The sequence below is a fragment of the Crinia signifera genome, chromosome 2, assembly GCF_055691185.1.
Source record: "Crinia signifera chromosome 2, ASM5569118v1, whole genome shotgun sequence".
NCBI lineage: Eukaryota > Metazoa > Chordata > Amphibia > Anura > Myobatrachidae > Crinia > Crinia signifera.
The window spans coordinates 398455782-398471046 of record NC_139218.1 but is presented as its reverse complement, the minus strand read 5'-3'; the positions used below and the strand labels follow the sequence as shown (position 1 = coordinate 398471046).

General features: G+C 47.1%; 1 protein-coding gene across 4 annotated transcripts in view; it reads left to right on the top strand.

Annotated features, from left to right (window-relative positions):
* Positions 1 to 15265, top strand: part of LOC146058295 (beta-arrestin-1) — a 100747-nt gene that overhangs the window by 50035 nt on the left and 35447 nt on the right. For all 4 annotated transcript variants that reach the window (XM_083170532.1, XM_083170531.1, XM_083170530.1 and 1 more), the window contains exons 3-6: positions 4830 to 4890; positions 10091 to 10135; positions 13169 to 13365; positions 14649 to 14708. In XM_083170532.1, the coding sequence (XP_083026658.1) occupies positions 4830 to 4890; positions 10091 to 10135; positions 13169 to 13365; positions 14649 to 14708 (363 nt within the window). The remainder of the gene's footprint in view (positions 1 to 4829; positions 4891 to 10090; positions 10136 to 13168; positions 13366 to 14648; positions 14709 to 15265) is intronic.

The following is a 15265-nucleotide window of genomic DNA, read 5'->3' as shown; positions in this document are numbered from 1 at the left end:
CGTTTCTTTGAACACGCCCACCATTTTTGTCTGCCATATAAGCTCCACTGGGGCAGGGACTGATGTGAGTGTTCAAATATTCTCTGTACAGCGCTGAGGTATATGTGTGCGCTATATAGGAAACTGTTAATAAATAATAAATAAATTCCAACGCGGAGCGGCCTCTGCAGTAATGAACGGGGTTCCTCTGAGTACTGCACTGCTTGCATATACCCAGGGCATCTATTGCCAGCTTCAGCGATGCCCAGCTACCCATTGGAGACAGACATGAAAGCAGCTGCTGATCGCTGCTGTTAAATATCCCCCTTGGGTCATCACAGGCAGTGCACTGAGGTTCACTCCACCTGCACGCGGGCAATACAGTGAGAGGCCTGGATGCTGTAATCCCAAAAGCCTCTGCGGCCTTATTGCATATTCTGAACAGTAACATCTCTTGGATCATCTGCTTTCATAAGATGCTTTTGATGAGTGAGTTCTGTAATTATCTTCCAAGTGGCGAGAGATGAAACGCATTCAGATACGCTGCGGTATAGCGGAGGAGAACCACCGCAAAGTGTCTCTGAAAGGGAGGGAAGTGCCAGATAAAGGCGTCCGGCTGTGAGATGAGGATGTGCTGTCAGTCAGAGCTCCAGGAACAAACCCGAAGCTTATATATAAAGAGATCACAGAGATGGAAGTGAGCTGGGCACAGCGGGAGCAGCCATCTTGTGAGAGGAAACAAGCTACAGCGAATCCACGCACTCACCAGTCCGCCCCGATTCAGGCAGGACTATCTGGTGTGTGGGGTCTGTCATGTGGGCCAGAACATCCCTCTAATGCAGGCATGACCAAACTGCGGCTCTCCAGCTGAAACTACACATCCCAGCATGCCTTGCCATAGTGTTACCATTCCCTGATAGCAAAACTGTGGCAAAGCATGATGGGACTTGTAGATTTGCAACAGCTGGAGGGCCATAGTTTGGACATGCCTGCTTCATCGAGAACAGCGATCTCGCACACCAGGACCATCAACTGGTTACTAAGAATTTGTTCTTTTGCTCATCTATGTATTGTCAGGCGCTGCAGAACCCTTGTGGCGCCATATAAATAAACAATAATAATAATAATAAGAAGAATATCCATCTCAACTGAGAAGCTGGGGCAGAAGCACTGAGGACGGAGGCTGGATGTGACCCGCCCCCCTCAAACACCCGTGACACGCCTGGATTTTAGTCGCCACTTCCCATTACCTCCGCCCAAATGTTGCTGGCTGTTAATTATGTGGAGTAGATGAAACATTGGCCATATGTAAAGAAATGTCTCTGAATAAGATTTATGGGATTGCAGAGCTGAGAGTAGCCCAGCACTGTGGTGATGTGTGTTACCACACGCCCTCCTTGTATGTAAGCCAACACAAAATGGCGGCATGCGCACATCATCTCACTTTCAAAGTAATAACACTCGGGAGGTAATGTTAACAACGGTATTTTCACACTATTTTCTCATTAGTATCACCATAAGTACATAATGTACTCAATTGCATTTTGCAAACAATTTACTTAAAAAGTATAAAAAAAAAGTCAAAAACACAGGAGGGAGCCCAGTGATAATAACGCTGTTCTGAGATAGCGTTATCCAGGTTTCCCACTGGTTCCATGGCTACTGCACTTCTGGCAGAGATGGCTGCGCTCGGAGCTGGCCCCTGTGCCCTGTGTCAGATAGACCACCGGTGAGGGCAGCTGGACAAATGATCGATATGCTCCTTCTGCAACCCCCCCCGGTGTCATGAAGTGATGCTGCAAAGCCAGCATCTCACTTTACAGCAGTGGGGACTTTTTGCCCTGCTCCGCTTGACACCATTACCTGTTATGAATAGTATGAATAGTTCAATAAATAAAAGAAATAAGCAAAAGTTGACAAAAGATTAAAAAAAACTTGACCTTTTTTTGTATTGACCATTTCCATGTCGACCAGGTGACATTGTTGACGTTTTGTACCCGTCAACCTTTGACTGTTGACCTATTATTTGTCGATCTATCATCCACCACCCACTTAGTCATTACTGTACATAAAAGGGATGATAGGAGTCACCATCAGGGTTTAAAGTAGTCCAGGAGAGGTGGTGGAACTCATGTACCAAGAGGTGCATGCCGCAGGTGGAAGAGAACCATGGAGCCTGTTGGAATTCTGTTGGAATTACTGTTTTGGGCCATGGTGGGGGTAAAACTAGTTTCACCAACCGTTATCCACCCCACTTTAACCAATCACCATAGGGTTCAGCGTGGGGCTGCAGGCTGAGATGACTTATAATATCTGCATAAATACTGTATCCTTTGCTTTTAGGGGAACAGTGTGCCTTATAATATACTGGTTTTACTAATGAACTCTGAGGTGATGAAATCAGCAGTCGTTGATTATGAGCAATGACATCAGAACTCGCGGCTTATACCATACAGAGTGTGAGAATCACGTTTATGGCATCTTATCATTTCCAGGCCACTTTCATATATTATGTAATCATCCGGCAGACCCTCTATTAACCAGATTACATGTAAATGATCCCCGGGTCTGTGCTCAGCGTTTGGTGGCTGAACGAGTAAGGGGTCGCTGGCCAACTCCTTGAATGAGTGTCTGTAGACAGACTGGAATCATTTGATCGGCTGTTTTGTATTTGATTGATGATTGTATTTCCATTGCTCGGTCCTATAATGATGTTTTTGTGTTGGGGCTTAAGCAAAACTTTCTTGTCCAGATCTTACTACTGTATTACAGAGGTCATAGTCGGGTTATTAATTCATTATACCTAATGTATTTGTTCCAGATAAAATGTAATTCTAGAAAAACATGTGTACAAGTAGTGAGTACACTGTGTGACTGATATCAACCTTGGCATTTAGAATGTACCAGGTACCAGAGTGACAGTGAAAAATATAGTGCTCCATAGAAAACTTCCCCCATTACACGTGTATACTATCGCGTTACAGTGTTGTCCTTCCCCGCTCTTATTTCAAGACTCTTATCTCCCTTATCTACTCCCAATTCTCCAACCCCTGGGATCTCTTCACCACTCTCAACTCCCTCCCCACCTCACCTTTTCCTCCTCAACTCCCTCCTCTGCCCCACCTCACCCTTTCCTACTCAACTCCCTCCTCTGCCCCACCTCACCCTTTCCTCCTCAACTCCTTCATCTGCCCACCTCACCCTTTCCTCCTCAACTCCCTCATCTGCCCAACCTCAACTCCCTCCTCTGCCCCACCTCACCCTTTCCTTCTCAACTACCTCCTCTGCCCTACCTCACCCTTTCCTCCTCAACTACCTCCTCTGCCCACCTCACCCTTTCCTCCTCAACTACCTTCTCTGCCCCACCTTACCCTTTCCTCTTCAGCTACCTCCTCTGCCCCACCTCACCCTTTCCTCCTCAACTCTCTCCTCCGCCCCACTTCACCCTTTCTTCCTCAACTACCTCCTCTGCCCCACCTCACCCTTTCCTCCTCAACTACCTCCTCTGCTCCACCTCACCCTTTCCTCCTCAACTTCCTCCTCTGCCCCACCTCACCCTTTTCTCAACTCCATCTTCTGCCCCACCTCACCCTTTTCTCAACTCCATCCTCTGCCCCACCTCACCCTCTCCTCCTCAACTACCTCCTCTGCCCCATCTCACCCTTTCCTCCTCAACTCACTCTCTGCCTTCACATCGAAAATTTAATCAATCCCCCCAGACCCTTGTCATCTCATCCTCTTCTTTACCACACTGCCTCTCCCCTTATGAATCCTTCCATTTTACCACTTCCGACTTCCTTCTTTCCAGTATCATGGTCCTAATACAGTCATCGTCCCCTTCCACCTTCCCCCTTGACCCTATTTCATCCTACCTTCTCTGCTACAGTATCTCTGTCCCTCTGACTGTTCCCATCTTACCCAACTCTTCAATCTCTTCCTCTTATTAGTCACTGTCCCCTCTGAAATAAAACATGCCTTTGTCTCTCCAATTCTTTAAAAACTCCACCCTTGATCCTGGCACTCTCTTCTTATTGCCCCATCTCTCTCCTTCCTGTTGCCTCCAAACTCTCTGAGCATATTGTCTACAACCCCTTATCGCCTTTCTTTCCCACTCCCTGCTTCAACCGTTTCAGTGTAACCTTTGGCCTCTCAGCAATGACCTTCTTACTGCCAAAGCCAAAGGTCACAGCTTTCTGGTGGTTCTCAATGACCTCTTTGCTGCTTTTTACAATGTACACCATCCATCCTCCTGCAAATCCTTCACTCACTGGGTCTGCATGATACTGTCCTCTCCTGGCTGTCCTCCTACCTCTCTGACTTATTTTTCACATGTGGGGAAAAAATATGTGCAAAAAATTGAGTAAGAATATTTTGTATGATAAAAAAGAGCAAATCTCAAACATAAGACAGTACACCAGGGAAGGGCATCGTAGCGGCATTGCATATAAGCGACTGCCAAAAGACTCTATGCCCGCCTCTGAATAAACCTCTCTGTGTGGACCTCCTGGGTGGACCCGTATATCATACTTCTTTATAGATTTTTATAGATTTTTATTCATAACGTTTAAATTCAAAACAAAAACAATTTACACTCTTTCATAGTTTGCCGACTGCACTTTATTCCAGTGGATGCGGCTACCAAATACAAGATGTGTAGCACAGAATTGTCACCTAAAATGACCTTCACAGCTCAAGTACTGTATGTACAATGGTCCTAACAAAGAGAGATTGGCGCGTATGAGTCCAGCATGTCCAGAACCAACACTCTGAATGTGGCACCTTTGGGCCATATTGTCTGTAAAAGTATAACAGGTGGGAACTACGTAACCGTATTTTGTGTCTTGTTACAGCTCACGGTGTATTTGGGGAAAAGAGACTTTGTTGATCATGTAGATGTCGTGGACCCTGTTGGTGAGTACAGCACTTTTCACTTATTACATTTGCTCGCCGTGCCTCTGACCAGGTGTCTCCGTCCTCTACTGATATCCGTGGCTTACTTTACCATTCCCAGTTGGTTTTCATGTGGATGGTAAAGTATGAAAAAGTTCAAAAAAGGTAAAAAAAGTAAAAATGAAATTGAAAAAAAACCAAAAAACCTCATGTCAACCTTTTCATGTATCAATTATTAGCCTGTCCACCTCTTGCTTGTGTCGAACTTGTCTACATCGACCATATGGAGTCATTCTACTTGACTGTCCACCTAGACCCTGTCGGTACGGTTGAAGCTGATTGGTTGCTTACCGGGAACTTCTCCAATCTGAGAACATGTTTGTGGCCACTAAACCGTTAAAAAAAAAGAATTTTGATGTGGTTTGGAATTGTCCCACCTTCATCTCTGCAGTTTAGATATTTGGGGGGGGGGGGGGGGGTGACGTTGATGGCTGATATGAAACAGGTCACATTGGTAATAATACCAATTCCCAATGCGGTTTTGTCAAATGTTTTTACTTATTGGTTCCAAAATTGAAAAACTATTCTCCACTTTTTTAAAGTGGTTACAGAGTTCCAACATATCTAAGTCTATCGTACAGAGGTTGAGCTGGTGCCAGTGGAATTCAAGCATCGTTCCCCTCACCGTCCCCCCCGCCCCCCACCATTTCAAAATCCGTAACCTAGATATTTGTAGGCCTCATAGCAAACGTTTGTATGGGCCCCTACACACCAGCCAATGGGGAAATGTGTATAGCATGTTCCATTGACAAGGAAGGTAGCCCCTGTCACCCATAGGCCCAATAGCAGCTTCACCCCTGCACCTATGGTACCTACACCCCTGTATATAACACATGTAACTGTGACAGGGAAGGTGGCCCCTCTCAGCTCTGGGCCCATAGCAGCTGCACCCCCTGCACCTATGGTAACTACACCTCTGTATATAACACATGTAACTGTGACAGGGAAGGGGGCCCCTCTCAGCTCTGGGCCCCATAGCAGCTGCACTCCCTGCACCTATGGTAGCTACACCCCTGTATATAACACATGTAACTGTGACAGGAAGGTGGCCCATTCCAGCTCTGGGCCCCATAGCAGCTGCACCCCCTACACCTATGGTAGCTACACCCCTGTATATAACACATATAACTGTGACAGGGAAGGTGGCCCCTCTCAGCTCTGGCCCCATAGCAGCTGCACCCCCTGCACCTATGGTAGCTACACCCTGTATATAACACATGCAACAGGGAAGGTGGCCCCTCTCAGCTCCGGGCCCCATAGCAGCTGCACTCCCTGCACCTATGGTAGCTACACCCCTGTATATAACACATGTAACTGTGACAGTGAAGGTGGCCCCTCTCAGCTCTGGACCCCATAGCAGCTGCACCCCCTGCACCTATGGTAGCTACACCCCTGTATATAACACATGTAACTGACAGGGAAGGTGGCCCCTCTCAGCTCTGGGCCCCATAGCAGCTGCACTCCCTGCACCTATGGTAGCTGTACCCTGTATATAACACATGTAACTGTGACAGGGAAGGTGGCCCCTCTCAGCTCTGGGTCCCATAGCAGCTGTGCTCCCTGCACCTATGGTAGCTACACCCTGTATATAACACATGTAACTATGACAGGGAAGGTAGCCCCTCTCAGCTCTGGGCCCCATAGCATCTGCACCCCCTGCACCTATGGTAGCTGCACCCTGTATATAACACATGTAACTGTGACAGGGAAGGTGGCCCCTCTCAGCTCTGGGCCCATAGCAGCTGTACCCCTGCACCTATGGTAACTACACCCCTGTATATAACACATGTAACTGTGACAGGGAAGGTGGCCCCTCTCAGCTCTGGCCCCATAGCAGCTACACTCCCTGCACCTATGGTAGCTACACCTCTGTATATAACACATGTAACTGTGACAGGGAAGGAGGCCCCTCTCAGCTCTGGGCCCCATAGCAGCTGTACCCCCTGCACCTATGGTAGCTACACCCCTGTATATAACACATGTAACTGTGACAGGGAAGGTGGCCCCTCTCAGCTCTGGCCCCTATAGCAGCTGCACCCCCTGCACCTATGGTAGCTACACCCCTGTATATAACACATGTAACTGTGACAGGGAAGGTGGCCCCTCTCAGCTCTGGGCCCCATAGCAGCTGCACTCCCTGCACCTATGGTAGCTACACCCCTGTATATAACACATGTAACTGTTACAGGGAAGGTGGCCCCTCTCAGCTCTGGGTCCCATAGCAGCTGTGCTCCCTGCACCTATGGTAACTACACCCCTGTATATAACACGTGTAACTGTGACAGGGAAGGTGGCCCCTCTCAGCTCTGGGCCCCATAGCAGCTGCACCCCCTGCACCTATGGTAGCTACACCCTGTATATAACACATGTAACTGTGACAGGGAAGGTGGCCCCTCTCAGCTCTGGGCCCCAAAGCAGCTGCACCCCCTGCACCTATGGTAGCTACACCCCTGTATATAACACATGTAACTGTGACAGGGAAGGTGGCCCCTCTCAGCTCTGGGCCCATAGCAGCTGCACTCCCGGCACCTATGGTAGCTACACCCCTGTATATAACACATGTAACTGTGACAGGGAAGGTGGCCCCTCTCAGCTCTGGCCCCTATAGCAGCTGCACCCCCTGCACCTATGGTAGCTACACCCCTGTATATAACACATGTAACTGTGACAGGGAAGGTGGCCCCTCTCAGCTCTGGGCCCCATAGCAGCTGCACTCCCTGCACCTATGGTAGCTACACCCTGTATATAACACATGTAACTGTGACAGGGAAGGTGGCCCCTCTCAGCTCTGGGCCCCATAGCAGCTGCACCCCTTGCACCTATGGTAGCTACACCCCTGTATATAACACATGTAACTGTGACAGGGAAGGTGGCCCCTCTCAGCTCTGGCCCCATAGCAGCTGCACTCCCTGCACCTATGGTAGTTACACCCTGTATATAACACATGTAACTGTGACAGGGAAGGTGGCCCCTCTCAGCTCTGGGCCCCATAGCAGCTGCACTCCCTGCACCTATGGTAACTACACCCCTGTATATAACACATGTAACTGTGACAGGGAAGGTGGCCCCTCTCAGCTCTGGGCCCATAACAGCTGCACTCCCTGCACCTATGGTAGTTACACCCTGTATATAACACATGTAACTGTGACAGGGAAGGTGGCTCCTCTCAGTTCTGGCCCCATAGCAGCTGCACCCCCTGCACCTATGGTAGTTACACCCCTGTATATAACACATGTAACTGTGACAGGGAAGGTGTTCCCTCTCAGCTCTGGGCCCCATAGCAGCTGCACTCCCTGCACCTATGGTAGCTACACCCCTGTATATAACACATGTAACTGTGACAGGGAAGGTGGCCCCTCTCAGCTCTGGGCCCCATAGCAGCTACACTCCCTGCACCTATGGTAGCTACACCCCTGTATATAACACAGGTAACTGTGACAGGGAAGGTGGCCCCTCTCAGCTCTGGGCCCCATAGCAGCTACACTCCCTGCACCTATGGTAGCTGCACCCTGTATATAACACATGTAACTGTGACAGGGAAGGTGGCCCCTCTCAGCTCTGGGCCCCATAGCAGCTGCACTCCCTGCACCTATGGTAGCTACATCCTGTATATAACACATGTAACTGTGACAGGGTAGGTGGCCCCTCTCAGCTCTGGGCCCCATAGCAGCTGCACCCCCTGCACCTATGGTAGCTACACCCCTGTATATAACACATGTACCTGTGACAGGGAAGGTGGCCCCTCTCAGCTCTAAGCCCCATAGCAGCTGCACCCCCTGCACCTATGGTAGCTACACCCCTGTATATAACACATGTAACTGTGACAGGGAAGGTGGCCCCTCTCAGCTCTGGGCCCCATAGCAGCTGCACTCCCTGCACCTATGGTAGCTACACCCCTTACTCCTACTCTTACACCCTTGTCTGTAAAACGTATTCGCATAGTTTCAACAAAATATTTTGACCTTACAAAGTCGAGCTTCGGTGACTGCCGGTCATTTCAATGGACCAAACATTCTTTTGTAAAGTATTCAATTATCATGGCTCCAGTGCCCGGCGGCTGCAGAATTTGGTGATTTAATAACCTGGCAGTGGTGCATTATTTCTGTGTTCCTAGAGCTCTGAGTAGAAGTAAATTGTTTTAGATTGGAAAGGTCAGTGCTGTTTGCTGCGTGTTCCACTATCCTCTTCTAATTAATCATGTTGAAAACCTTTCTTTATCCACCCTAATTCATTTGGTCTTATCGTGGAGCAATTTAATATTCAACCTGAGAATGTTGTTTCCCCGAGTCCTCTGTCTTTTCTGTGCCCTTTAACAAAAAAAAAATCAATTATTAAATGCAAATCTGGTTGTAAACGCTGTGTTTGGTAAGACAAGACGTTAGCTTACTTAGGTAATGTTTTTTACATTTAGAACGAATCATAAAGATAATTTAGGAACCTGCGTGGGTGTAAAATTGTTGTCCTACTGATGGGTGGGACTGATCGGATCAAGTTATTTAAAAGAGACTACTCTAGACAGACATCAAATAATGTTGAGAGTATCCCAGTGACTGCAATACTGTATAGAGAATATCCCACTGACAGCTGTAACCTACAGAGAACATCCCAGTAACCTCCATACAATACATAAAGCCTTCTAGTAATCACCATACAATTAAATGAGAATATTAGCCACCATACAATACAGTGAACATCCCAGTGATGACCATACTATACAGAGAATATCCCAGCCACCAGAGAACAGCCCAATGACCGCCATTCCACCCAGAGAACATCTCAGTGACCATCATACAATGCAGAGAACATACCACTGTCCACCATACAATACAGAGACAATCCTAGTGACTGCCATACCATAGAGAAAATATTCCAGTTACAGTTATACCATACAGAAAGTTCCCTAGTGACTCCGCCCATGATATACAGAGGGCATCCTATTGACACGGAGTGGGGAGTGTACTTCTGTGGGTCCAATTGGCCGATCAGTGCAATTTGTGTGAACATTTTGGGTCTGTGTAACAATTAGTGTGTCTCTGAACTTGTCAGCATGAAGTACTTTATTTGATTTGTCACATCTTAATGACGGACTGTCCAGATACACATTTCTATAACTCCGCACTTATTATATAATTACCCTGATATCTGATGCTGTCTTTTCCAGATGGAGTGGTGCTGGTGGACCCAGAATACCTGAAGGAGAGGAAAGGTAAAGTGCACGGTGTATTCTAATGTGGTGCTTGTGTCACATTCTAGTGCAACGCACACTCACATACAGACTGCCACAGAGACACACACTCACATAAAGACTGCCACAGAGACATATACTCACATGCAGACTGCCACAGATACATACAGTATACTCACATGCTGACTGCCACAGAGACACACACTCACATACAGACTGCCACAGAGACAAATACTCACATGCAGACTGCCACAGAGACACACACTCACATAAAGACTGCCACAGAGACATATACTCACATGCAGACTGCCACAGAGACACACACTCACATAAAGACTGCCACAGAGACATATACTCACATGCAGACTGCCACAGATACATATACTCGCATGCAGACTGCCACAGAGACACACACTCACATACAGATTGCCACAGAGATATATACTCACATACAGACTGTCACAGAGACACACACTCACATACAGACTGCCACAGAGATATATACTCACATACAGACTGTCACAGAGACACACACTCACATACAGACTGCCACAGAGACAAATACTCACATGCAGACTGCCACAGAGACATATACTCACATGCAGACTGCCACAGATACATATACTCGCATGCAGACTGCCACAGAGACACACACTCACATACAGATTGCCACAGAGATATATACTCACATACAGACTGTCACAGAGACACACACTCACATACAGACTGCCACAGAGATATATACTCACATACAGACTGTCACAGAGACACACACTCACATACAGACTGCCACATAGACAAATACTCACATGCAGACTGCCACAGAGACACACACTCACATACAGAATGCCACAGAGATACATACTCACATACACACTGTCACAGAGAAACACACTCACATACAGACTGCCACAGAGACAAATACTCACATGCAGACTGCGACAGAGACACACACTCACATACAGACTGCTACTGAGACATATACTCACATACAGACTGCTACAGAGACATATACTCACATACAGTCTGCCACAGAGACATATACTCACATACAGACTGCCACAGAGACATATACTCACATACAGACTGCCACAGAGACACACACTCACATACAGACTGCCACAGAGACATATACTCACATACAGACTGCTACAGAGACATATGCTCACATACAGACTTCTACTGAGACATATACTCACATACAGACTGCCACAGAGACATATACTCACATACAGACTGCCACAGAGACACACACTCACATACAGACTGCCACAGAGACATATACTCACATACAGACTGTTACAGAGACATATACTCACATACAGTCTGCCACAGAGACATATACTCACATACAGACTGCCATAGAGACATACACTCACATGCAGACTGCCACAGAGACATACACTCACATACAGACTGCTACAGAGACATATACTCACATACAGACTGCTACAGAGACATATACTCACATACAGACTGCCATAGAGACATACACTCACATACAGACTGCCACAGAGACATATACAGTACTCACATGCAGACTGCCACAGAGACACACACTCACATACAGACTACCACAGAGACATATACTCATATACAGACTGCCACAGAGACACACACTCACATACAGACTGCCACAGCGACATACACTCACATACAGACTGCCACAGAGACATATACTCACATACAGACTGCCACAGAGAAATATACTCACATACAGACTGCCACAGATACACACACTCACATGCAGACTGCCATAGAGACATATACTCACATACAGACTGCCACAGAGACATATACTCACATACACACTGCAACAGAGACACACACTCACATGCAGACTGCCACAGAGACATACACTCACATGCAGACTGCCATAGAGACATACACTCACATACAGACTGCCACAGAGACATATACTCACATACAGACTGCCACAGAGACATATACTCACATGCAGACTGCCCCAGAGACATATACTCACATGCAGACTGCCACAGAGACATACACTCACATGCAGACTGCCATGGATACATACACTCACATACAGACTGCCACAGAGACATATACAGACTGCCACAGAGACATAGACTCACATACAGACTGCCACAGAGACACACACTCACATGCAGACTTCCACAGAGACATATACAGACTGCCACAGAGACATACACTCACATACAGACTGCCACAGAGACAAATTCTCACATGCAGACTGCCACAGAGACACACACTCACATGCAGACTGCCATAGACACTTACTCACATACAGACTGCCATAGGGACACACACTCACATACAGACTGCCACAGAGACACACACTCACATACAGACTGCCACAGAGACACACACTCACATACAGACTGCCACAGAGACACACACTCATATACAGACTGCCACAGAGACACACACTCACATACAGACTGCCACAGAGACACACACTCACATACAGACTGCCACAGAGACATATACTCACATATAGACTGCCACAGAGACAAACACTCACATACAGACTGCCACAGAGACATACACTCACATACAGACTGCCACAGAGACACACACTCACATACAGACTGCCACAGAGACATACACTCACATACAGACTGCCACAGAGACACACACTCACATACAGACTGCCACAGAGACACACACTCACATATGAATTCCTATCTATTACAGGGGAATGCCATTCTATGGTAAGTGAACGTATTCACAGCTGTGCACAGTGGCGGGGAGAATCTCTGGCGGCAGCGTTTACTCGATTGCTGGGCTCTGAGGATTTGACGCACACCGATTAGGGCTGAAACAGGCCCTATCGCATGTCACCTCAGTAATTTCCTTTATCATCTAAAGTACTATTATAGTATACGGGTATACGGGGGAGCTGAAGGTCAGATCATTGATGGTTTTACCTACCTATGTAGTTAGGCGATGATGGGATCGGTAGCAGGTAATTCACAGGCCGCACATCTTCCCAATAACCAGGGCACAGGTGTGTCATCTTCATATTATCAGGATTTAATTACAACCAGACTTTGTGTTCAATCCCTCTAGTATTTGTGACGCTGACCTGCGCGTTTCGCTACGGACGGGAAGACCTCGATGTCCTCGGATTGACATTCCGGAAAGACCTCTTCGTAGCCAACATTCAGGCTTTCCCGCCCGTCCCGGAAGAGAAGAAACCTCTGACGCGGCTTCAGGAACGTTTGATCAAGAAGTTGGGTGAGCACGCTTACCCGTTCACCTTTGAGGTAGGAGACACTGCCTACGTACGTTTCTTACGTACGTTTCGCCAAAGTTGACAGGTTTTTAAAAGAAAATCTATATTTCCGTCAAACATTTTTGCTTCCAGGAAATTAGATAATTGCTGTCATCAGCTCGGGAAATGAAAAGAGTGTGTAATTAAACATTGAACCGCAAACAGGAGTCACATGAAAGCATGGTCAGGGTTCTTTCCATATAATCACCGTTCCCATGTGCCCTGTGTTTACCATCGCAGTTCTAGTTTCTTCTAGAAAGCTAAAAAATGAGCATTACTTGTTTTCTAACCGGTGTAATTAGATTAAACATGAATATTGCGGCTTCGTTATAGTATTAGGGAAAATTATAACCTAAAAATACATCATGACTTGAGTGGGATCCAGTTTCTTTTGGTTTTATCTATTTATACAATTTCATGCTTGGATCTCATCCCAAGGGAACATCGATCACAACCCAGTACTGGGGTAAGGGAAACCGGGGCGGGAATAAGCCGGCGCTGGGCTACTTCTGGCAACGGGCCGCTACAATGTTATTTATTGTATTAATAAGAGTTACTTTATCTTACACGTTTACATGCATTAGATAAATCCACCTTGGATATGAGCCAGCCCGTGCTACTGATCTTATCCTTATCTCCGCTGATAACGCAGATCCCAACATCAATCAGTAATCTGGCCGTGGGAACCTCTCAGGCCTATTCTGTGGGAGGCCTGGAGCTGGAACTTGTTCCTTTCCGGAATAAGGGCCAGATGCTCTAAGCTTCAAAAGTGATAAAATGGAGAGTTATAAACCACCAGCCAATCAGCTCCTACCTGCCATGTCACAGACTGTGTTTGAAAAATGTCAGGTAGGAGCTGATTGGCTGGCTGTTTATCGCTCTCCATTTTATCACTTTTGAAGCTTAGTAAATCTGGCCCCTAAAAGCATGGGGGCCATAGAATATACAGTGTAGCTTAATAAATGGGATAGGCCAAAGGGGGATGTATATCAAACCATGGGGGGATGAAATAGAGAGAGATAAAGTACAATCGACTCAGCTTCAACCACAGCAAGTAAAATGACGGATGCTGATTGGTTGGTATTTTATCCAAGGCTTGATACATTTACTCCCTTATGGGGTGCGCCATTATTCGGGGTACACTGTACATTGCTAATGGTTCGGGGGGGGGGGGGGGGTGTATTGTATGATGACCTGTAGAGGGTCATGTCCTTTATCCTGTGTAATAACCCTATAATGTACCGTCCATAGCGAGATCTCCTTTCTCTTCCCCAGATTCCACCAAACCTCCCCTGTTCCGTCACACTTCAGCCCGGCCCGGAAGACACAGGGAAGGTAAGCCGCTTTGGGAATGGACATGTGTAGGGCGTATGGGTCATAGGGTTCACTCAATGAAGGTCAAAAGGGCTTAAAGCCCATACACACTGGGCAACTTTGAGCAGCTCAGTTTTGTCTTTTCCTGATTTCAGCTGAAAGCCGCCCAGTGTGTACTGAGCAGCAATGCGCGGTGATGCGCGCTCCCGCATCACTGCTGGCCCTGCCGCTCATCTGCTGGATGCATTTCCATAACATCCTGCTATGGAACGCCGTCCTCGCCCAAGAAAGTCGCTGAGTGTGTACGCACCTTTAGGTCGACATGGTTAAGGTCGGATAATGTATATAAACCTTCATAGGGTCGATGTAGTGACCGTATCCCAAATGTGCAGGGGATTCGGGTTCTGGGTTCTACGTAACAGACGTTTTTTGGTGACAGTTAATAAGTCAACACCATATAGTTGACATGAATATTGTCCGCATAAACCAGAGGGTGTCCGGGCTATAATCAACACATGAAAGTACTGACATCAGAATCTTTTCCATCTGCGCGGTCAATGATTAAGAACGGAGCGAGA